The following is a 27038-nucleotide window of genomic DNA, read 5'->3' as shown; positions in this document are numbered from 1 at the left end:
CACGAATCAATATCCTAAAGGTGCGTTTATACGGGACATGCTATACGTAGTATATTAAAATACAATCTGCTAATTGGAAGACAAAATAGCCCGTGTGTGTAGCCTACATGTTGTGTTTTTCTTCTAGTTAATGGGATTTTTTATTATTTTGTTATACTCACTCTCACTCCCGAGGATAATGCATTATTTAACGTTCTCAAGTTTAAAGACGGAATGTAGGACTATGATGCTCAATGTCGCCATTATCCCAAAAGCATCGCCTTCGTGGACCACCTTTGCTTGCCCTGTATGCAATATAAAAGCAATTGTGCAGTAAACGAGATTAACTTAGACGTAATTAACACTGGTTGAGAACATATCGTTAGCATGAACACCGTGTGGATTTCAATGACACCTATTTGCGCACATTATATCATCAACAGCATCGATCAGATTTGTTCAAACATGCGTAGAATTGCATCACGCTCCTCACACAGCAGCGCTACGGGTAAAACATTGCTGCTGCTGCCACGATCGTTGTCATACCTCTTGTCCGTATCAATTCAGATTGCATTCTAATATAAAAGCATCGTGATCGCGCTTATTACAGTAGGTCTATTCAACATTCACAGAATCCGATTGGTTGTTTGTGTAACGTGTACGTCATTGTAAAATGTAGGCTACGTGTGCGTCACGTGTAAATGGTTCCGCGTAAAATTGTCATGCGCGTTCAAATGATGTTCGCTACTATCAGAATTTGAGCGCGCGTGTCAAATTATTTGTAACGTCATCATTGGCGTATCATCCGTCACGTGTAAATGGCTCCGCGTAAAATTGACGTCCGCGTGCAAATGTTGTACGGTACTATCAGAAATTGAGCGCGCGTGTCAAATTGTTTGTAACGTCATCGTATTATGTATCACTTAGATTTTCGGTATGCAGAGTAAGCCATCCTTAATTCCCGCTGTATGTTGAGCTTCGTGTGTGACGACACCCTTTTGCGCCCCATTTCATAGAGCAGACGACTTTTTATACGTGACACACCGTACGTGCAGCAGGCTTAGATACAGATGCACGTATGCAACACATGTATGCACATGTGTATTCTGTTTACCGGGCGGTGGTTGATATTAAACGATTTGTGATTAATGTGATATTAAGGGATAATTTACAGAGACACAAACATATATATGGATGCCATTCAAATAACTTGCGCTCATTATGCAAATTAATGCAGTACCCTTGGTAACAATTACGCGCTGGCCATGACTAATATTTTGTTGTAAATCATTTAGCTATTTTGATTCTCACACAATAAGCGGTGGTACATTGTTATACTATTCGCTTATTCTGATTTGTCATACAGCAGATACTGATGAAAATTGTGTGTGTTCGTAAATGAACATTTCATATAATACAATATTACAAACAAGATGACGTATATTCATTATAAAGAATCAGTTAACGAGTTGCTACGTTAGTATAAAAGTTAGCGAATTTCGATGACGTCATGCTGTTAAAAAACTATTGACCAATAAGAAAACCATTGACCGATAATTTATAAGTACACAAGTTTGTGTGGCTACTTGATTATGTAGGGATGAGTTTATTTTAGGCTGTCATAGACCTATGTATCAATTATTGCGATGATGAGATTGGCTGCATGCTAAGATGATAGCATGTGTTTTGTTCATTTCGAAAAATGCAGAAAAACAACCGTGAATAAGTAACTGACCGTCTGTAGAATATTTATCAATCAATTTTAAACTTGAAACTAAAATTTATATTTTTAATAATCTTTGTTTTCAGTGCCTTTTTTATGATTTGGTTTAGACGTACGCGCACACTTCAAACGTCACACGCGGGACGCACGACGTTGTACATACGACATGTGCATGCAGCATACACGTCACGACGAAAAAGACAACATGTTTTTGTTTGCATTTTCAGACATTCCACCTAACTATCTATCGCAATATAATGTATGATAATTATGTAAGTTTTATACTTGTAGTGTTTTAGTTTGTTAATATAACTGTGCGTGTCTTTCTGCTCAAAAGAAAATGACGTTTAGCTAGGACTAGCCTAAGCCCTAATACCTAGCTAGGCCTAGTAGGCCTCCTATATGCCTACACATTCTCCACCCACCCTCCCTGCCATATGCTCCGCGTGTTGCTACTGTGTAATAGGCATATGGCTGTCTCGACGACTCGTCGGACCTTCCTTGCCAGCTTTGGCCATAGTTAGTATGGCCTAGCTCGTATATATTTTATAATAAATAAGCCAATAACATTTAATTGTTTTTTTTATTTGTATATATTTTTTCATTGATTTTTAACGTAGTATTACTTAGTTAAGTTACAGTACAATACTACTAAAACTAGCTGTAGTAGTAGAGCGAGGCTAGCTAAGTCTATTTATTTGCATATACTCTCCTACTAACTAGCCTAAGTTAGGACTAGGGTAGGCCTATGTCTAGTTTCTGCTGCTGTGTGGAAGGACATCGTCTAGGCCCTACTACTATCTTTATAATAAATGAGTTTTGTTTGTTTATAATTAGGCTAGGCCTAGGTGTACTATATAAGCCTAATTTCGATTGGACAACTTCACTTAGCAAAAAACTGCTGTTGATGTGTGCGTATGAAAATGAATGGATGATTTTGCCTTTTTAATTGAGGTTAAAAGTTCGTTTTTCAAATTGTCAATTTGGTGTTCATAATCTACCACTGTTCTGCATTGTCTATTGTTTATACGATATCCTATCGGTTATTTTAAAAAAAGCACACACAATACTATAAATAAAACAATTAATTATAACTTCTCCTTTACAGAGTGTATGTGTTTATCATTGGATTTAGGATCAATTTTATGCGACTTTTATTGTTTTGGAAATAAATAAGTCTGATACTGAAGCGTTAGGAACTGCATTATGTAAGTATTTTTTTAAATCATGCCTCGTTAGATTTTCCACACTTATTAATAATGTGTAATTTAAATCTAACTATCTCCATATACCCTTAAAAATCGTCATCTTTCAATAATAAATTGAATTGAGATGAATTTGATTTTAAACACCAATTGTGTTTTGATCAAGTTTATGACTTGTGCGCTGAAAGAAAACACGTGACCAACACACGTGCAACTATACGCGGAACAAATAGCCTTCCCTTGCCGTTAGATTTAACACTTGCTTGTTCTAGGCAATAATATAATTTCACACGAAAAGATAATTAATTTTTCATTGTCAATTATTGAAGTGTACTGAGCTAGGGCGTTTCGTACAGCCATCGCTAGTAAAACGATTTTCTCGCGTTCAGGATTACTGCAATACATATTATTTTTAATAAAATAGGATAAATTAGGAGGTCCAGAGTAATTTAATGATTATTGAAAATAGGCCACTGTAACACAAAACAAAGAGAGATTATTGTTCATGGACAAACAAATACATATCACTGACATTTAACCCGGTTTTAGTAAAGTAGAGAGCAATCTCAGCTACGAGTACATTTTGCTGTCTTTTAGTTTAATTATTAAATTTAATTTTATTAATTACACAAAATTGTATTATCAATTACACTTTCATTCATATAATAAACATAAAATAAAAATCCTAGATAGAATTATTGCTGTCAATCATAGGATACCGTCACGTGACATGACGTGTTATATAAAAAAAGTGGAAATCGTCAAATCACGCAACACCTGGAAAATCTGACGTCATTATTTGTATTTTCTAAAAATATAATTTTCGCATGCTCTTAAAATCGAAAACGAATGCATAAGACTGATCACATTGTTTTTGTTTATTGTTTACCTCAGTCTTATTGTTTAGTGTCATGGTTGGCTCCATATAGAGACCTTGAAAAATAGATACGCATTTTGGCCTTCGAAAGTACACAATACAAAGAAATGTAATTTACTTTATTTTTGGACACATCATCTGGAAGAACGGTCTTTAGTGTTGTATCTTTCATACGATTTCTTAGGAAGTCCGAAATTGTTTTGTTTCTGTTTTATCTGTGTCACGTGTCAGTCTTTGTATTGACCTTCGAGTGACCATACCATATTTATTTTTGTAGGATCTGATATTCTAAAATATAATAATATATATATATAATATAATAATTGATGTATTATTTAGTTTATTGTCTAAAGTTGATGTAGGCCTAGTCGTGTGACATAATCGTTATTACTGGTTTGCTATTGATTAGATAGAAACTAAGAGATTGTTTCTATGGTAACAGCTGGACATGTGTGTGGCGATCTGAAATTTAACGATCAATTGAGAGTTTCTTTTTACTTTAGCGTAAATTGATAGAAGAACAATTGAGTTTGCTTCTCCCACAACGATTCGACGCAAGCGATCGGATGCGCAACTCAAATAATTCTAAACCAAATCCCAAACGACAGTTTATGATCCTTCGTCAGTGATTGGTTAAAAATGAGGCCTACTTGCGTTGCGCGTACATCACTGCGTTACGTTGTGCAGAGGCGCGGCACAGGATGCGATCGCGTACAGGATCCCCAGAACTAACTACTGAGAAACACAGTCACTGTAGAATGTTCAGATTGACGGCTTATACGGAAAACAACTTTCTTTTCGAGTTACGTCTAAGTTTCGGAAAAGTATCCCACGTACCATCTGCGTTTTGTTAATTTAGTTATGTCTGCTATAATTAACTCTTACGTATTATTACCATTGTTTTCTATTTTCAAAGTAAAGTCGTAAACTGACCATAAAGAACACGTTGTCGTGTGAAGCCATCCATTCTTGTGGTCAAGACAGCTGGCAATACAGACTAACGGACAGATACTATACACAAATACTAATACGATTATTAAAATCGATGTGTGCCTCATACATCGACAACCTTGTCTTATGACAAATCCACACCCCAACCAGTTCGCCGCGGCCATTGTTTTTATCATCATTCAAGAACTTTCCACACATCCTCTATTTTTTACAATTATTGTAGGACTCTAAATTGGTATACATTATTATCTGGTCATCTTACAATGTGTGATTCTGTATTTAAGAGGTGTAGTACGCCATTGTCATACATTTTATAGCAATGCTATATAAATGTGTAGGATTCTAATAATTGCGTAGCAGGAGGTGATATGAGGTTTTTCGACCAGAAATTAGCCGAGTCTTGTAATTTGTACGATTCATTAACATTACTTATATTTATTATAAAATACTGTATTAATTCATACAAGTTGAAATATTAAATCATGAGATAAGGCAATATATTTATGGATATTATATACACCCTCTTTTAATCTTAATTTTTAAAAGTATCGTTTAAAAAGAATCGAGGTCATAAATCCTACCCTCTTAGTTGTCATAAAAAGTGGAGAAATAAAAACATAGCAGCGAGTGGATTACATTACACACGTAAAATAGTTATAATTGTATACGACGAACTGTATGAATCGTGGTGTGAAATTTCATTTGTGAGCGATCGAGTACATAATGAATTGGAAAAATACTTATCTGATGCTGAGAGATATAATTGTTTCATACATAAACCCAATGATTTTTGACATTATTTTGCGAAGCGTACGCAAACGAGCGTTGCATCGCATTCGTGGTATATTCGACTTCAAACTCCCGTATCGAATGACTATATCATTTGTATCTAGTGATATTTTAAACCTGTATAACTGACGATTCTAAGTCTTTTCTACATGAGTACACATTCAATCACTAAGATATAATGTTTATTTCAAGTGTCTTAATGGCGAATGTCGCCTCATTAACCGGGTCACGTGGTACACTTTGTACCTTTAAGTCATTTTGTTACTAGTCATATTTTAAATGGTTTTTGAAAAATATATGTTTATAACTGAACAAATATTTTAATTGAAACATGTCTGACTTTTAAATATCACAGGTTTTAAAAGTTCAAATTGATACCTACATTTTGTATTTGACCACCGTTCGAGTTTTTTGTTTGTTACCAAAAACTCGACACTAATTGACGATATTGTATTTATCAGGTTTTACAAAAAAAAATGTGTGTTAACAATGTTTCATAATTTAATATTAAATAACTATAAATCATTTCACAAGTACAATGTACGCAGCGCGTACTTTAAATGACAATATACGCATCGCGTATTTTATGTTACTATATTATATGCAGTGCGTATTTTGTAAGTGAGAATGTACGCAGCGCATGTTATACGTGAGAAATTCACGCAGCGCATTTTATACGTGAGAAATGCATGCAGCGCATTTTATACGTGAGAAATGCACGCAGGTACTCGCGTATGTTTTACTGTGTTCAACATCAATGTAGTGCTAATTATGTGCGTTGTGCGTACGTGCCCCTGTATCTTAGTATTGTAGAGTGTGAACCAAGTAATACAAAAAAAAAACATTTACAGAATGCTACGGTATTTGATAATCAGACATTTTAATTTGTTTATGTCCATATACAAACGAAAGTAAATTAGTGATCTAAATTACGTCACGCTCTTATTCAGACGGGTGTCATTAGGGGGCATGCAGTAGTTTTAAGGTGTGTAAAAAAATCCCATCTTGTAATAATTTTGTGAAACTTGGGAGCATTGTTTGTACTACACTTGACTAGATACTCTTGCAGTTCACATGCAAAAGATCTGCACTGATGCATTTGTACTATTAGTGCGTGGCTGCTGTACAAATGAAGGTGTATTTGTAATCTACTGGGGGATAATATTACTATTTGTATCGAATTTTCTAATTATACAAGACAATTATTTTATTTCAATGATATCAAATCAACTTACGAATCTTCTTCCATTCGAAAGAACATTACACATTTTTTTTCCCCATCCGACACAAGTTTTTATTTAGTTGTTTCTTTGTAGGCTTCGCAAACCACTTCATATTTGTAGGCTTCATAAACTAGGTGATTTATTTTTATTAATATTTTTGTACTGGAGATTTAGCTTCCCAAAGAACATGGTTCAAACCTTACCTTATAGTGTCATGGTTGTGTCACTTTTGAATCTTAAAATGAAATACTTTATAAGTATTTATTTGTTCATCCTGCAATTGGTGAGTTACTCGCTGGATATGACCGGTACCGGTAGTCGGGTCAAAATATGAAAATATAGGGCCTAACCCCCAAAAAATGCAAGAAAATGCTTTTTTAATGAATTATAATAAAATATGGTTTTAAAAAATATATACCAAATCGGACTGCCGCAAAGGTTAAAAATATTTGACGTTAAAAAAGATGGCCGCCAATTTTTGAAAGTCGGTAACCGCTTGTAGTAGACAGCTGTATTTGGTGTCAAATTATTCAAAATATATATGTTTATATTTACACTTTTTGAACATTTTGTTGAAACATGACCGGAAATTCCATTTTGTGACCTTTGACATATATGGCATGACGTTTATATATCTACGTAACTTCAAATCACAGAGTCTTGATATTGGTGTCACAATGTATGAAATAACAACATTAAATTTTAAAGCAAAAATTATATTTTGTATTTTGTATTTGTATTTATTTAATCACTCTCTTGTTTACAAGACCAGCCAATTCTGGCTTATGAGGAAACAAATATATACTGAAATAGCAATTAAAATAAACACAAATAAAAACATCAAACAAAATAACAAGTTTTAACAGTCTTACAACACCAAATAAATAACAACCAAACAAGCAAAGAAATCAACTTTAAAAAAAAAATCTGATTAATGAATGGATAGTATAAACTAAATATAATATTTCCAAGTTTATATAAATGATATATCATTTTCAGTAGTTTTGAGTTATCTCATCATTGCGTAGGAACGGTTCATTAGTGCTGGACTACTTTCCACAGACGATGGTCTGTTTTGCTGTTAGTCCTCCGGCCGCTATCAATCATGCATGAAACACTAGAAGTCTACCTGCATTAACATTATATTTGGGACCCTGTATAATACCCAGTTCGAAGAGCCAATAGCAACAACTGTCTCGTATTCAAATGTATTCTGGATTGATACATTTTCGATATAATGTTACAGGTTGTCAAATAAGACTAAAAACAACATATTGAAAGGGTTAATTGAATGGTTCCAGTTAAGATTGGCTAAACTTACATACAAGTTCTTTCCAATTATACTACATACTGTGTTTGTCATCTAAGATGGAAAGCAATAATCGTCACTTAGTTTTCCATATTTTTCTTTTAGCCGTCCATATACCTTTAATTTCATTCTACCATTTTAGCCATCCTACAGTATCATCCTGACACTGCATGTGTGTATAGTGTTAGCAGGGAGGTAGGCCTATTTATAACTCAATGGTGTGGTGTGTAGGCGCGTTCCTAAAATAGCTATTATGAATGAATGCATTCCATGATATCACGGTGTGGTGGTATAACATTTTTACATAAAATAAGTCATATTTTATGACTCTTCGTAAGAAATATATTACTATAGGAATCTTAATGTTGAATTTACCTAATCTTTCTTATTTTCTAAAGCGCCAATTTCGTTTTTCTGGTACACCAACCAACGCCATAATGACTCTGTGTACCGCGATGCAGCGCCACCTGTCGTTCGGGTTTTATTCAAACTTTGTTTGCGGCTATTATAATAATTATGAGCTCGTCGTACAAAATGACGCTCGATTTCATAAGATTTGTGAAAGCATTTCCGAGCGTATACGCATTTAGCGCTCTGTTGTTGGGTTTCCATCTGCGATGAGCTATATTTCATTGTATGAATAATTTTTGTATAAACAAACAAACACCTCCCCCAGCTCTCCCCTCAACACCGCATCACACTTGATAATAGTAAATCATCGTGTACAATAGCGAAGCGAAGTGCGGCGGACGGAAAATGTCGTGATCATTTACTCTGTTATAATTCGCTAAACGTGAAACACTTAACATAGGTCAAAAATAAAAGCGTTAACCCATATTACGTTTTAAACTGAAAACGGAAAGAATGTTATATATCGTCGATGAAACACGAAGACTGGTCGACTTGAAAAAACTATCAATTTGATAGATACAAGTTCGTGATATTCACGATCAGCGCTGATATCATATATTCCATTAATAGAACCGTGCTAACGCAATACAGGTCAGCTTGTGTAAATCGAAAACTTATACAATATCATGAACATTGTTTAAGCTTAAGCTTGGTTGCCACTATAAAGTTCGGTTCACACTAGGACGTAACACTAGGACGTAACGCAAGGACGTAGACGCAACGCAAGCAAGATGACCAATAACAAGCGACACATTGAATAATGTATTGCGTGTGATTGGTCAAACCCCTTACGTTGCGTTATGTCGTTGTGTTATGTCTCTACTGGGACTAGAACGTAACGCAAGGACGTAAACGCAACGGAAGCGTTTTAACCAATGACAAGCGAAGTTATAGACAGATAGCAATCACAAGCGAATAAGCCATCGCTTGTGATTGGTCAATTCACTTGCGTTGCGTTACGTCCTTGTGTTGCGTCGCTAGTGGGAACCAAGCTTTAGAGACGCAACGCAAGGACGTAGACACAACGCAAGCGAGTTAATCAATGAATTTAACTTCATACGAATGTAATTTGGCCTGATTTGTATACTAATTACTTTGTAGGCCTACGTAGAATCGTACCCACGAGTAGAATATATGGTTTAACAGGAATCGAACCCACGATTGCAATATCATATTTTTAGATTCTCGGAAGCAACATGATCACAACATGAATAATGTAGGCCTACTTTGAAATACTGTACCGGTAACACTTTACACTAACGAGTTACTTCCTTTTGTGTTCATTCATTCATTTTTATTGTCCAAATCCAATGAGAAATTTGTCACAATCCTTTTTTGTCACCTGTCAGTGACGAGAGTTCACAAGGTCTTTGGAAAACTGCGACTATTGTGACAAACTTAAGACAGTAGGACGACTTACGGTGTCGTATCAAAGCAACACATGTCGACGACGACTTAAAGAAATAACAACGCAGCGTTATCTAATGAAGAGACAATAAACAAAACAAACAACAGTTGATACATTGTAACAACAAAAAAAACAACAAAATGTTGGAAGGTATCCTTCACGAAGATATCTAATTTTAAGTCCTGATTCTACATTGTATAAAACAGACTAATTTTCCGTTGTCTATTTATGTAATTGTATACCACCTATGTTATATATCAGATTGAGTTATAACAAAGTGATGAATTATTGATCCAAAAACAATGACGTCACCATGACACTCCCGAATAAGCTTAACATGCTAGGAAAAAAATACAATTCGTATGGTACTCAGGCAACAATAAAAAAAATCCCAAGACAATAAGACTTTTTTTTGCATGGTAAAATATTTTTTTAAAGCCTAAAGTTTGCGTTACACCACGATAGTTTGCGTTACACCACGATAGGTTGCGTTACACCACGATAGTTTGCGTTACAACACGATAGTTTGCGTTACACCACGATAGTTCTGTAAATAACTGTTGAGTTTCTAACGTTTCGATCAATACTTCGATCCTTTTTTAAAACCTATCACTCAAGTTTAGCTTGCCCATTCCCTGTGGAAATTCCATAAGTATCATCTTCATACCATAGGTTAGAAGAAATCGACCCAGTTAACTTGTTTAAAAAATGCTTAAAAACAAAGAAATCTTTCTGATTAAATAAATAACAAGCAAATAATAGGTCTGAAGGTCATCGTGTACCGGTACAAGAAAGCGGTGTATATCGCATTGCTTTGCCTGGTGGGTCGCTCGGCTTTATAATAACACAATTATTCAAATAATTAATTTATTAAAAATAACTATTTATGAGTTCTTTCAATTGCCCATCTGTATTTTTCTAACGATTTCAATCATAACAAAATGAGTTTATATACGGTAGTTACAGCTCCATATTGCATTGCTAGTCATTATTGTTTTAATTTAAGAGCATATACCAGCAAATATTTCAACGTCTTTTAACTGTATTATACCAACAATACCTCGTGGTATTCCTGGCATCGGCTACCTGAATTTTACAATACATTGTTGTATTACGATAGTACAGTGATTACTGTATAGTAGTTTGACTATCGACATTCGACTTGTCTCTTGTGGATTTCGTTCTAAAAACGGTCCACTAGTCTCGCGATTCTTGCGTTTACGCTCCGTTCTCTTTATTACCGGATAGGTTGTGAAATATCGAATTTATTAACGGGATTGTTCCGCGTATATAAATATTTTAGAACGAGGATTTGTTAAATGAACCGATACTATCATCATATCTCAAATAATTAATGTCTCAAATAAATAAAATTAAGACTAAAGACGTTTTTGAAAAGAACGAACAATATAACACTTTTAAAAAAAAGCACGTTTATTCCCCCTCCCCCTTCAAGCACTGTTTAAGCCTATAATGATCTATTCCTCTAAAATATTAGCGAGTTACTGAACCGAGGCGCACTGTTTATTTCCCTGAAGGTTTGCTTGTAGGTAACGACGAGGCTAGTTGCTGCTTCTCATGGTGTACCTGCGAGACACTCAACATAAATTTATTTCATGCTACGTTAGTATTGCTAATATTTTTTAGCTGAAATAAAACTGTCTAGATTAGCATAATATGGAAACAATCAATTACTGAATTGATAATAACTAAAGACCCATAATAACATGTAGTGCAATGTGTTGAATACAAATACACTCTGCTCATTTACATTTTATTAACCCCTATTAAGGGGATATATTCTAGACCCATCTAGGAAAACCAAGGGTATATAGACGTACCCACACCCCCATTGGAGGAAAACCAAGGGTATATAGACGTACCCACACCCCCATTGTAGGAAAACCAAGGGTATATAGACGTACCCACAACCCCATTGTAGGAAAACCAAGGGTATATAGACGTACCCACACCCCCATTGTAGGAAAACCAAGGGTATATAGACGTACCCACACCCCCATTGTAGGAAAACCAAGGGTATATAGACGTACCCACACCCCCATTGGAGGTGTCTGTCAGTTTGGCTTATATACTGTACGTATTGAATCGTGAATATTTGCTAATAATTCAATAATACTTTAAATAATTATTACCGTATTTAATTATTACTATTATTAATATTATGTCAATAATTATGTTGGCTTTAAAATGAGGTCCCTGAAAACTGCCTTCGAATGGTACAGTACGGTAAAACATTTTGTTCAGATTCAACTCCACAATAATCTTTCCTTCTTACAGGTATATATATCATAAACAAAACTTACGTGTTACTGTTAGTTTAACATTTCTACAAAATATATCCAAGTTTTCTGAGTTATTGATAACAATATGATTAAGAAATAAATGGCGAGTTATGATGTTGACATGGTTAGCTTGGGAGTGAGACGATTCTGTGACGACTTATCCATCATGTTCAGCAGGGTAACTGTAGGTTGAGACATAATTCAACACATCCATTTTCTACGACTTAACATTTCACGTTTCAAATATAAACGATTTTCATTACAAATCTACCTACCTTACTACTCTATTACTGAATCTATTTTTTATTCTCAATCGACATCTTCTTTTCATAACTTTTCTGTAGGCCTATATTTTGTAAAATTGGGATTGTTTAGAATTGAGCATTTTAGCAAGATGTTCCCTTTCATAATCATCACCACCATCATTATTATTATCATCATCATCATCATCATAAAAACAAAAACATAATCATTATTATCATCATGCTGACGATTTTGTCATTGTCGTCATCTTCATCCTCCTCATCATCATCATTATCATCATCAGCATCATTATTATCATCATCATCATCATCATCATCACCATCATCATCATCATCATCATCATCATCATCATCATCATCATTATCATCATCATCATCATTGTTATTATTATTATCATCATTATCATCATAAAACAAAATAATCAATATAATCATCATTATGACGATTTCGTCATCATCATCATCATCATCTTCGTCGTCGTTGTTTGTGCAAGTCTTTGTCGTCGTCGCCGCCGCCATGTTGGTAGAGTATTATCACAAACCTTTTACCGTAAGATAATCAAATATATTAAACTGATATGAATATAGAGTAAGTTAACGCTTAAGGTTCGTATCATTACTATTATTTGTGTGTAGCCTTTCAGGGATAATTGCTTTAACTTTGTTATCATTAACGCAACTAATATCATCAATGTTCTCTATATTGTTCTCATTACCAACTCAATGAAAAATCGATGTTTGTAGATTGCGGCCCGGACCGACGTAAACGTTTGAATTACATTAAGAACAGATCGTCGTTTCTGTTATTAATCGTTACTCGACAACTCTTCCATCATCTTTCTCATTTCGTTCGGTAGTAGCTAAATGGGTAAGTCAACGTATCATCTTCTCTCTACCAGCTTGCCTACCTTCAAACATCAGCTATAAGAATCGCTCTAAGCCGTTTTGAATCAATTATTTCCTTTTAATTACATCCATTTTGTGGCACGAATTTCAACTTCGAAATTCGTACTACTAATAACATCAATTATTTCTACAACGACCGAAGTGCCCAAAGCGAGTTGGCAAAACGTAAACTATTAGGAGATATATAATTCTTTCTAATATGCATCAGTATGGTAGTCTTTCAAAACTACTTTCCCAATACACGCGTGTATTTTTCGAGCAAAATTTGAAATATGGTAGTCTTTAAAAACTACTTTCCCACGACACGCGTGTATTTTTCGAGCAAAATTCGAAATATGGTAGACATTCAATACTATACATTCCCATGACAAGCGTGTATTTTATCGAGGCAAATTCGATGCTTGATGCTCCATTAAAATTAACTAGCCCTTATACGAATATTGATGGTGTCATAGCATCTATATATATATTTTTTTAAACCATATTTAATGATGGTGGTCCATCCAGCAATTGCTGATCATTAGGGACCCTCAAAGGTTCACAAGGCAAACATATACACAAGATGCTCTACATAAACAAAGTCTTATTACAAGTCTTTAGGAGTGGAGTTTTAATTTTGTCCTTAGAAAAAATCCTGACATGTTACGGGACTTGAACCCAGGACCCTTGAAGTGGTAGCCAAGCATCATAACCACCAAGCCACAACTCCACATGAGGCCTTCATGGGATGACGAGGAAAATGGAACTGAATTCGTTTCGTGTATAGTAAGTGTCTATATAAATAAGACAACTCCCTGAATAAGCCTACAGTTTATACTATTGGACATGTGTGTACTTCCTAAAGCTCTGTCTACACTATCAAACTTTATGTGACTGACAAAAAATGTGATGTGATCATATATGGACATGATCACTACCATATTTAAGCATATCACTACCATATTTAAGCATATCACTACCATATTTGGACACATAACAAACTAGTTTGATAGTGTAGACAGAGTTTTAGTCATGCTTTATACAGTATTGATGTAACGTTAATATCAGACAGTCGAGTTAGACACAAGCTTCAATAAACATTGATGGACATATAAGTATACATGTAAAAAAAGCCTTTTACGTATAAAAATAAATGGCTAGCTAGAAAGTGAAATATATATTTTTTACTTGCTAAATCTTAGGGGTATTAGTGGTGAACCGTGTCTTAGGTATTGAAGTCACGCATGGTCGCCTCAACGCCCATGAACTCACGTTCGAATTATAAACCGTTACGCTCCATTACGTCACTCAGTCAGACAATCACTCGCTAATTATTTCCTATGGAACAATACTAGGAGGCTACATCTCAAAATAATATAAATCTTTAAAAAGTGATAAGCCTGTACAATGCTGGACAATAATAATATTCTTATATTAATAATAATAAAATGTAAAAAATGATAATACAATTAATGAACTAAAAACTAAAAATAAAATAATAATATTAAGAATAAAAATAAATAAGTAATAATAATATACAGCATTTATAATATAATAAACAACATAACAAAGATTGTAACAAAGATCCTTGTCTTTGTAAAATCTATTATGTTGTGTTTATTGTTTTATGTTTTTTATGTAAAAGGGTCCTGCGAAAACAGAAGTGTAAACTTCTCTATGCAGGATCCTTGCCATCATTTATGCTATGAAATTATATTTATAAACGATGAGTAAAAATAAATGTGAATTGAATTGAATTGAAATAATGTTCTATTAATTAATTATTAATGATATAGTGTAGCCTAATGTTATTCAATAAAGGCCTATACATTATCAATTGAATGTTGTGTACTGTACTATTATGAATTAATATTACGTGTATACATTATACTGGTTTATGTAATAGGTAAATGTGTTTTATTCATTACAAAATACATTATCATACAATTGATTTTTTGGATCCCCTACGCAATGCAACTTAATTCGACCAATCACAAGCAACATATCATCAACTGTCGCGTATCCTTTTTTGTGCGTACGTCCCCGCTCCCCGCGTTGCGCAATGGGAACGAAGCTAGATATAGAGAGCGAGTGCGCGCGTAAAACTGGTAGCTATTCCTACGTACCAAATGAAATAAACTGTTTACTATTGCTCCAGTAATAATTGACTTGAGCTATTAGTTACCGCATATGACAAATCGACTTCGAATTTCGTCAGATACAATATTTTACTGGTATACATGAGCAATAAAAGTAGTTACAGAAATCAATATTAAGATCATACTGTTAACGGTATGAACTAATGTTGTGTTGTTAAACTATTAATAGTTTTAATGTAATGTGTGCATCGCCAATATAAACATTATCATTCGTTGTAATCATTGTCATTGTCATCATCGTTTGTTATCATCTTGTCATCGTTTGTCATTGTCGTTGACATTAACTTATATCATAATTGTCACTTGGTGGGGGTAAATCTAAATGTCATTAACATTGGCATACGGTAGTCATCATCGTCACTATCATTATCTGTATTAGTTAATCAATATTAATATCATCTTCATCATCATCACTATCATTCTTCATCATCATCATTATCTGTATTAGTTAATCAATATTAATATAATCGTCATCATCATTCATCACTATCATAATCTGTATTCGTTAATCAATATTTATATCATCGTCATCATCGTACCACCGTTTTTAATCGTTACAATTATCCCATTGTGCAGAGAGTTAGGGACAATGTGTAAGATTATACCACAACTAAATATTGGCTTTAGTTGTATTGTGTGTATTTACATTTTATTTCGGGTGTTGGGATCACGTTTGCTCACACAACCATTCTATCGTCAATATTATTAGCATATAATAACTATATCCATCATCAATTCACTAATGTTTTATAAGATTCATATACTGCTAAAAATTATCCGTCAAATAAAATACATATACGGTTCCTATACACGAAAATGTTTATTTATTTAGTGTACAGTCTATATGCCTATATATCCTTTTCACATTTATATACAAACCTATACAGTTTTAACAGTGGATAATGTTGAATTATTATTGTATAAAATGTAATATGATATGAGAACATTTGCGAAGGTGAAGAAAGCCAATACGACCGAGATTCGAACCGGAGTCTTTTGCTTGGCTTGTAGAGGCGCCCAACTGTTAGACCACCGAATCTTACCAGTGTATAATATTAATATTTTCCGAGTAAAATTATCGTATATGTGGTTTAGTGTTTGAAATTGTTTGTGTGTTGCATTACAATTTTGCTGCCAGAATTTGTTGATGTGAACCATGTTACTGTTTGATAGCATTTAACTGCTTACTGAAAGCATTTAACATTTTGTATCACTGTCATCGCCTTTAAATGCAAAAATTAATTAATATTGTAGTTAAAGATAATAATATAAAGATAGAGTTAGCCTTGGCGCCTTACAGATAGCCGTGCTAGCCCTCGATCCGCTACCTGTCTCAGCGTATCGTTACGCTCAAATCCCCATTCTCATTAATAGGTGTTAAAGGAGGAGTTACTAGGCCGTCGTGTGTGTGTTATTCTATCTAACGCATCTCTTTCTCATATCATACATTTCATCTTCTCGACAATATTCCATCATAACTTCAAATATAATTAGATCAGTCAGATAAACTAGATACAATTTGACATTATGAAACCAGCACAACATACATACTATCATTTTGATGATTATTAAAAGGATCCCATACACAGATTGTAAGGATATAAGATTCTTAATGGTTGTCAAAATTGATATCAATTGATATGAGAACACTGACAATAACAATATGATATTAGAGATCGGTAATAAATTCGATGAACTGATCTAATATTCGGCTTAGAATTTCGACACGAGTAAACAGCGTATTCGCATCAATCATATCCCACTACACAATAAAGTAGTAAAAATATAAATTTAATTTTGTATCTATCTATTGATGCCGGAGAAGCCTAGTTGTATCTCTCGACGACCAATGAACACGAACTTGAGGTCATAATATTGAAATTGATTACTATTGTTAGTCCATTGAAATTAATATATAAAAACGATAAGAAAATTAATGGCTATTAGAGAATATAGCACACGATTGTGATCAGAGTTGAAATCTTGGAAACGTTCGGTAATGACTGCGTTATAGCTACATCATTGATTTTATTTTTAGATTTTGTCTAAAATTTAATTTCAAATAATACAATACTAAAACACATAGATGCAAAATATTTATTTGAAATGCTTTAAAATACAATGCGATTTTGAAATAATAAAATATATACCGTATATAATTAGAATTGGGATAGGGCCATAATGTTTGTGACAAAAATACTTAAATTGCATTTGTTTCTTTGTCGATTATTACTAAAATTTGATATACTGTACAATTACTAAGATGTTGCTTAACCCTGATGGTGTCTCTTAATAAATGAAATCTCGTTGTCAATAAGTCTCACCAATTTATTGTTTTTGGTATATTTGAAATGAATACCTTTAACGATATAATTATGAGCATTGTCCCATGGCGGCACGAGGAGGTGAATCGAATAGCGTTCAAGTAATTATCATTTCAAAGTGTTTCAAATACCCCATGTTAATAATCTCGTAATATTGCTACTAATTTAACAATCATTGCTGATACTGCATTTTCTATTTATTAAATTAGACTATACTGACGTACACAATTTAAGTTAATTGCCAATGAAATTAATAATAAAGAGCTCCCCACTTCTGTTTTGGACCCGTTTGACCCATGGTTTCCCTTTGAATCTATGCAAAATGTTCAATAAATAAATAATAACATGAAAATGGTGGTGGTGTATTGTATTCTTTAAATTAGTAATCATATATTTGATTTGAAGTAATTATTCAATAATAGTTTGACTGGCTGTTGTCACTCGCAGCTGCAGATGGTGACAAGGATAACCCCAATTAATTTACACCAAAAAAAGACAAAACCATGTTATTAAAAATCGGAACACGATGAGAAAGCAAAGATGTATCAGTTTTGTAGTATCTGTAAGCATAGTAAAGGAAATGAAACGGCTGTGAAGAATCCGCTACGAAGGCAGGCCCAACAATAGTAGAGTCAGAGTAGAGCGTGCGCGTATGAATAGGTAGGATAGAGCCGACACTGGCCGTACTACAGCTGAGCAAATAAGACAAGACATACTAAACAATTCACGAAAAAAACTCACGTTGTTTCATTTTCTCTAAATTGTAAATTTATTACTGCTATTCAATAATTTATTTTGTTTTGCAATATAAAGTCACGTGACTGAGGCGTAAAGCATAAACATATATTAACAGAAATCAGACATTTTGTTCGATTCCCTTTAAAATTTATTTTTAAAAAAGTTTTTTTTTCTTCTTAAATATTATACCAACTATTTTGTTTATTTGCTTAAAACATTAACCAAATAAACAATAAAGTTTTCTTTGAATAAGTTTCAAAAATGTTTCTTAAAATTCAATAATAAATTAAATATACATTGAACATTAGAAAGACGTGCGGAGATAACAGCCCGTAAGTTCACACTTAAATGTAAAATATTTCAAAAATTAATATAATCGCTTTGTTACAAAATATACAATAGATACAAAATTTAAATTAGTCATAAATAATATCCCTACATTCTAAACCCTTTTAATAATTTACAAAAAAATATCAACAATTTATAGTCAAGGTTGACACGGTAATGTTTTAGTCTTAATTTTTGTCAAAATATCATCTGGTAATAATACTTATATAAAATAAAAGAATGCTTATAATGGTGAACAATAACAGTATACCCTGACATTTATAAAATATTTGTTCTATTCATCAAAGTGTTTACCGTTCAAATAAAAGCGTAAATAGGCTAAGCTATCTCGTACTTAAATACATGAGCCAGGACAAGGCAGTAAGAGCCCGTAGTAATTTGTAATGTAAATACTAATCAATGACACTTAAAAGGCCTAGGATTTAAGCCAGTTGTGTCGACGATTGTGAAAGTTTAACGTACCCCGTAATAAAATAATTATGTTTTTGTAATAAAGATATGGGAGTGAGCACACAGAAAAGCACACAAAATAATCAGCACTTTAAAGAGTTTAAAATACTCAGCGCTTTGTAGCACCACTTATAAAGATTAGATAATAACAATAATATACTATTAATTGCAGAGAGTTTTTTGTTAGGAGTTTTGTTTCCCATTAGGAAAAAAAATAATTAAACAGAACATAGACAATACATTGTTTGCGTACATAAATCATGGAATGTGAAAACCATGTAATAACTAAAATATTGCCACGATCTACATACCATTAAAGGTCGACGACGAGAGAAGCCTCCAATAGAGAGCCTGATCGGATGAGTGTCAATCTTCACAATCACAATAGGTAGAGGTCTAGTAGTTACCATGTGTTTGCTTAAGAAGAAGGCGTCAAACAATTCTTACAATAATGCGTTCATTCACTACAACACACGATTCCGTCGTCGCTTTTACAAAAAACAAGTCCTTTCGCTTTTACAGTCTTTCGATTTATAATTAGGCCCGATGCAAAAAAAAGTTTAATGATTTTGTTTTTTAAAACGATGACAAATCATTTCTTGTCCTGAGATGAATTAAAAAGTCTCTAGTTGGTTGGTGTAGTTAGGCTTACCTAGTGTGGCATCGACGGGTGGGGTGGTGTAGGGGGTAGCGTCATCGGTAGCGGTGACTGGTGGTGCATATGTACACTTGGTGATAAGTTAGTACGGACGGCTACAGAACACGGACTTGTATTCGTGTGTAGTTGTGTGATTCCGGATGATACTGGCATACCATGTTGTAATGGTGGTGGTGGTGAATGCTCCAACATATCAGATTGTTCTACATGTGGCATCAACAATGGTGTCATTCTTTTCTCTTTTTGTCGTCGATTACAAAACCAAACTCGTACAACTTCCTTTTCAAGCCCTAAACCTTCTGCTAATGATGAAATCTCTTGCGCCGATGGCTTAGGTTGTTTAAGAAAAGTGTTCTCTAGGGCTCCTTTTATGGTGACTTCAATACTGGTTCGCTTTTTTCGTTTTCGTCCTTGTGCAGCGATTTTGTCCATTGCAGTGGGGCATCCCGTCGTCGAATCAGCTTCTTCTAACCACTTTGCAAGCAGTGGCTTCAGTTTGCACATGTTCTTAAAACTTAACTGTAGGGCTTCAAATCTACAAATAGTTGTTTGACTAAAAACATTACCATACAAAGTTCCAAGAGCAAGCCCAACATCTGCCTGTGTGAATCCAAGCTTAATACGTCGTTGTTTAAACATTTTAGCAAATTGTTCGAGATCGTCTGATGTGGGTGCCTCCTCTTCGATTGGTTCATGTTGGTCACTATTTGGAGGCGAATTGCACTGTGCAAGTTGTTGACTCGGGCTCAGCATCCCGTTCATATGTCCATAGGGATGATGCAGATGCGATAACGTATTACTTGTAATCATAGGTGGCATATCCATCGGTGACATATGCGATGTAGTCGGCGTGTGTGAGTTCCAGTGATGTTGATGTGCCGGCCTAGGCCCTCCGTTTTGCATGTGATCGTCCCTCTGAGATAGTATAGGTTTCATGTCTGTTGGAGTGAGTAGGGCCGGGGACATGGCTTGCCCCCATCCTCCGGAATCGTTATGCGATGGAAGGCCTACCCACTGTGCCGTTGGATGGTGCGATATTTGACCCATCATATGATAGGGTTGTTGTAAAAAGTCCGCATTTGAAAGCTTTTGGTGGTGGTGATACAAAGCTGGTCCTGCGCTACTCTGCATTATGCCAGATGTTCTAATAATAGATCTATCTAAGTTCGTTGCGTCTACAACACTGGTGAAATTATACGAATTCATCCAACTTTTTGTCGACATCGGGTAAGCTGTGGTCTTTTATGGAATAAGCCAAAATCCCACTATCAGCGCACACTGGCATTTACAACGCAAAATAAACCATCTGAGCATCTGTGACCGAGCATAGGGCAATAGCGCGTTTCTGATTGGTCCGCTGGTAGATAAGTTTTACGCTTCTGTGAATTTGATTGGCATGAATCACAGCCTTGAATTCGGTGATTGGTTAACAGAAATTACACAGAGGCTCGTCACTGCGATAGGACTGCCCTGTTTTTTAATAAAAAGGGGTCTGTTACTATTACAATTGTATCGCTCTTTTATCAACATCTTTAGACGTATGTGAAAAAGTCTGTACGCCAACAACTGTATTTTAAAACACCGAGGTGGTAGCAGCACTATTCGTTGCTGTGGTCTTTTATCATTCGATATTTTGCAATAGTTAATATCGGATAAAATTCACAAGTGATTACATTGAAGTGTATTTTCGCAGACGTAACGAAGTAATTCAATGTTATTTAGAACTTTTTGATTATGAAAATAAAACAATTGTCTCAAAATACAGATTAAAATAAATAAATAAAAATAAATATATATATATATGTTATAAATGTTAACGTTCAAAAACGAAATATTTTGTATTAATACATATTTCAAAAGTATGCTTTTATCTCTTCCAAGGTATGACGTAATCGAACTTTTCTCTGGTAAAATAAATCATAGTGCATTGACATAATAGAAACGAAATGTAATATTATTTTGAACATATGTGATAATTAATTTATTATTTACTGTATAATTTTATTTAATTTATAACAAACATTAATAATATAAAGAAATATTAATTCTAAAGAGCTAATATTATTGGGAAAAAATGTATCAATAATAAACATTTTTTTCATAATATCTACCAAACAACAATGATCAAATCTGTTGCATTCGTTTCAATTCATATTTAAAAAAATGTTTTTAAAATACATCAGGGACCTCTCACGGTTGGGTGTAATTGTCGTAAAGAATCATTTTCTTTCTGTGACCCTACTGCATGTTAGGCATATGTCTTTCTTTTTGTGCTTACAATTTGTGTAGGGCCTATTAATTTCATAATGAATATATGCAATTGAGCATTCACAAACATGACATCATACTTAACACTTACTGAGTTGAAGTGCTGGTCTTTTAGACAAAAACTTTACATAAATTAATAGGCTTATATATTAAACCACTGTTATACCCGGGAAAAGGGAAATTTAATTTAACTTTTTTCTGGTTATACTGTTTTTTGTCTTCTGTGGTTTGCCTACAGTACATTATTTCAAAGAATGTAATTAATGATAAATCTATAGGTGATAGACGATTGTTTGGTACGTATGAAAATACGCCTATTTGAATTACTAGATTTTAATTAATTGTACCTGGTGAAAATAAATTTATTTTTAAATACATTAAAATGTGCCATAACATTCAATGTTTGTCACGTGCCTCGTTTCATACCACCTTTTATATTTCATATTCTATTCAGTGACCAGTTGTACTCAAGTAATCCTGTCGCGTGCCGTCATAATAACACATTCTTACAGAAACAATAACTATTGGTGCATTATTGCTACGGGTATGTGCTTCTGCTACGGCTAGCCCCCTTAACCACTAACTTTACATTTTAGGTAAAGCTGCTCCATTGTAACCGGAACGGCTTCATTAATAGATCATTGTTATATCTCCTGTCGCGTGTCTCTCTATTTCAATTGTTGTTCAATCACCACCTTCAATTATATCCTGGGTATTAACAATAAACAAAAAGTTTGTTGGGTGTCGTTCGCGTGACCCTAAAATTTCCCAATTTTGTTTTTACAAAACCAATGAAATAGAAAACAAAATTATAGCCTCGCCTCAACAGTTTTGTTGTTAACACGACCACCTTCTGCAGAAGATTTTTGTTATCACACACCTTGTTAACACACACACACACCGCAGATGAACATTTACAATCATTGTCAAGAAGTTATAATATACTATTAACATGATAAATTCAAATAATTTTTGTCTAAATTTCTCATATATTCTCCACTTACTGATCGCTTGAAGGTTGAAAGCTTTCGTTTTGTTAACTAATTTTATTTATTTATTTTTTTATTTCATACCCATTTAAATCGCCAATTACAGTGTAGATACACTATTTAATGAAATATATAATATGATGCTTAGTTTTTCTATATAGATAGTATTTATATTTTATATATAGTATTTAAAAGTAAAAGCACGGAGCTCCATGATATGCAATTAACATTATTAAGATAGTTGTCGCATGCCACTACAGGTACCCCCTTCCTTATCATTCTATTAGCATATCCTAATTATACCTATTGTTTAATTGATACATGGTCGCGTGCCTCCTTCCTAACTCCTCTAACTACCATCTTTATGTAGTTTTTAATAATAAATTATCATAAATTGAATACATAATATACGACTCCTTTTATTTCTGTTTGCGCATGCACTGAATTTAAATAAATTACAAATTCACTAAATGGTACACTTATAAAAATGTTTTTTGTTAAATAAATATATATTCAGTTTTATAGGCATTACTGGTATACAGTATTTTAACACTTAATGGTCGTGGAGGTAGAAGTATTTTTGTATAAATTAATACATTTTACATAAATAAATAAAATTATAATACGTTGAAGCTACTCGTTCATAGCCGTCTAAGTTTTATATCTTTCTGCATTTTTAAATTCATAGAAATTTAAAAATAAAAGTAAATAAGGTTACTAACAATGTAGGCCTACAATTATCACAATGACAACATTAAAGTAGGAGGAGCCACAAAGTAGGCCTACAATGATCACAATGACAACATTAAAGTAGGAGGAGCCACAATGTAGGCCTACAATTATCACAATGACAACATTAAAGGAGGAGCCACAATACATTGTTAGAACGGGATGGTAATACAATTCCTCTAATTTTGAAAAAAAAAAATTCCTTAAAATATATTAATCAATAATCAATAATTTAGGCCTATAGTAACTTCGTGCGTGCCCCATACATAATAACAGAGTAGCCTACATACAAGAGTGAATGACCAACAGTGTTGCTTCGTATAAAAATAATAGGTGTTTCCAAATCTCTTGTGTATGTTAGGGTGTTTAGAAAACTCGCATATCAAGATTTTAATTTCAGTTTTTTAGACACCATGTATGTTATTGTTAGAGAGTATAACACAGATAGGCCTCCTAGAACCACTGGTGTTTATTCAGATTGTTTGTCATAATAATGATTTTGTTTGAAGAAACTCAACAATTCTTTTGAGAACTGTATAATACGTGGTGTACTGCACACTTTATATCAATACCTATGTTATATAATGATGACCTACTCTGTATAATAATATTAAAAACATCTAACCTTCAGAATTGAATAAAGTGTGTAAAGTTGATGGAAGATAAAAAAAGAATTCAGATTATAGGGGTTCCCCGACCCCTCCCTTACTCATTGCTTAGAAACATTTACTTGATTAATGAAAGCAGGTCTAGATATTATTTTTTCATTTTCATTTTTTCATTTCATAACATTTATTTACAAACTCTGAAAAAAAAGACACATATACAATACATATAATATAATGATAATAGTTCAGAGAATGAAGGCAGATGCCCGGAAAGATGAAGAAAAACATCTTGAGGTGATAAATAAATAAAAAATAATAATAAATTAAAAAATAAATAAATTATATAGGTATGTAGTGGTTTACTTTCGCTATATATGACTAAAGTCTGAGTTTAAGATGGGCAGTTATTCTAAATAACAAACAATAAAATTGATTATCTCGTCTGGTCAGAAAATATAACAGATTGTGTGCTATTGTATGGTGATCGATTTTAAATCGTTGGTCGAATGTTATGAATGCTGTTATGTGGATTTGCATTTTGTCGAAGTATAGGGACCTATTCTTTATACCGACAATAATGATTAATATATTTCATTGTAATGAACTAGATACAATTTACAAGAGCTATCAATTCTTAATTGAAAATTCATTTTGGAAATTAACTATCAATTGAAAATTTTCACTGCTCTGTATGAATTTAAATAGGCCTATGTGTCGTGTTTTCTGTTAGAACGGTTCATCCAACCTCACACTACATTGATCATATCATTTAATTTTGTAACAGGCTGCAACTATAACCCTCAATCGAGACACTTTGCATAGTCTAAGTGTATAATACGGTATTCTTATTAAATTATAAGATAGATAACAATATATATATAAACACATCAGGCAATGAACATTAATTCTAAACCGCCCGGTGATATACTGAAATTTAATTAATTAATTTGAAACGATAAAGATGAGGAAATCTGTGAGAATGAGAAAAAGTCGCCCCAACCGAGACTCGAACTCGGACCGCCTGCTTGATATGCAGATGTCCTAACCATTAGACCACTGGGGCTTTCATGGTATTGTTCAAACTCGATATTGTAAATAAGATAAAAATTAAAATGAAGAAGGCACTGTTTTTTTAAAAGCAAAGCTTGCGTTGAAAGTACCTTACAATTAATACAAGATATAATTTAAATATAAACAAAAAGATAAAATTTAAGTAAGTAAAAAAAGATACAACTTAAGTAAGTACAAAAAGATACAATTTAAGTAAGTACAAAAAGATACAATTTAAGTAAGTACAAAAAGATACAATTTAAGTAAGTACAAAAAGATACAATTTAAGGAAGTACAAAAAGATACAATTTAAGTAAGTACAAAAAGATACAATTTAAGGAAGTACAAAAAGATACAATTTAAGTAAGTACAAAAAGATACAATTTAAGTAAGTACAAAAAAGTACAATTTAAGTAAGTACAAAAAAGTACAATTTAAGTAAGTACAAAAAAGTACAATTTAAGTAAGTACAAAAAAGTACAATTTAAGTAAGTACAAAAAAGTACAATTTAAGTAAGTACAAAAAGATACAATTTAAGTAAGTACACAAGATAAGATATAAGTAAGTACAAAAAGATACAATTTAAGTAAGTACAAAAAAGTACAATTTAAGTAAGTACAAAAAGATACAATTTAAGTAAGTACAAAAAGATACAATTTAAGTAAGTACAAAAAGATACAATTTAAGTAAGTACAAAAAGATACAATTTAAGTAAGTACAAAAAGATACAATTTAAGTAAGTACAAAAAGATACAATTTAAGTAAGTACAAAAAAGTACAATTTAAGTAAGTACAAAAAGATACAATTTAAGTAAGTACAAAAAGATACAATTTAAGTAAGTACAAAAAGATACAATTTAAGTAAGTACACAAAAGTACAATTTAAGTAAGTACAAAAAGATACAATTTAAGTAAGTACACAAGATAAGATATAAGTAAGTACAAAAAGATACAATTTAAGTAAGTACAATAAGATACAATTTAAGTAAGTACACAAGATAAGATTTAAGTAAGTACACAAGATAAGATATAAGTAAGTACAAAAAGATACAATTTAAGTAAGTACAAAAAGGTACAATTTAAGTAAGTACAAAAAGATACAATTTAAGGAAGTACAAAAAGATACAATTTAAGTAAGTACAAAAAGATACAATTTAAGGAAGTACAAAAAGATACAATTTAAGTAAGTACAAAAAGATACAATTTAAGTAAGTACAAAAAAGTACAATTTAAGTAAGTACAAAAAAGTACAATTTAAGTAAGTACAAAAAAGTACAATTTAAGTAAGTACAAAAAAGTACAATTTAAGTAAGTACAAAAAAGTACAATTTAAGTAAGTACAAAAAGATACAATTTAAGTAAGTACACAAGATAAGATATAAGTAAGTAC

At 33.0% G+C, this 27038-nt stretch overlaps 1 protein-coding gene and 1 long non-coding RNA gene across 2 annotated transcripts in view; one reads left to right on the top strand and one right to left on the bottom strand.

Moving 5' to 3' along the window:
* The first annotated feature begins 1833 nt into the window (after positions 1–1833).
* The window catches only part of LOC140054604 (uncharacterized), a 62060-nt gene continuing 36855 nt past the window's right edge, over positions 1834–27038 (top strand). Inside the window, exons 1-2 of the long non-coding RNA XR_011846535.1 lie at positions 1834–1974; positions 2811–2910. This is a non-coding gene — a long non-coding RNA (uncharacterized lncRNA). The remainder of the gene's footprint in view (positions 1975–2810; positions 2911–27038) is intronic.
* LOC140054782 (POU domain, class 3, transcription factor 4-like) lies at positions 18442–21228 on the bottom strand. The gene has a single exon (XM_072099870.1). It carries the CDS (start codon positions 21225–21227, stop codon positions 19998–20000), a length of 1230 nt encoding a protein of 409 aa, XP_071955971.1. The 5' UTR covers position 21228; the 3' UTR covers positions 18442–19997.

The sequence above is a fragment of the Antedon mediterranea genome, chromosome 7 (assembly GCF_964355755.1).
Source record: "Antedon mediterranea chromosome 7, ecAntMedi1.1, whole genome shotgun sequence".
Taxonomy (NCBI): domain Eukaryota; kingdom Metazoa; phylum Echinodermata; class Crinoidea; order Comatulida; family Antedonidae; genus Antedon; species Antedon mediterranea.
This window is presented reverse-complemented; position numbering and strand designations above follow the sequence as displayed.

What these genes read in the sequence shown, in the direction of transcription:
- LOC140054782 (XM_072099870.1), bottom strand. Translation starts at nt 21,227, where the DNA reads ATGTCGACAAAAAGTTGGATGAATTCGTATAATTTCACCAGTGTTGTA.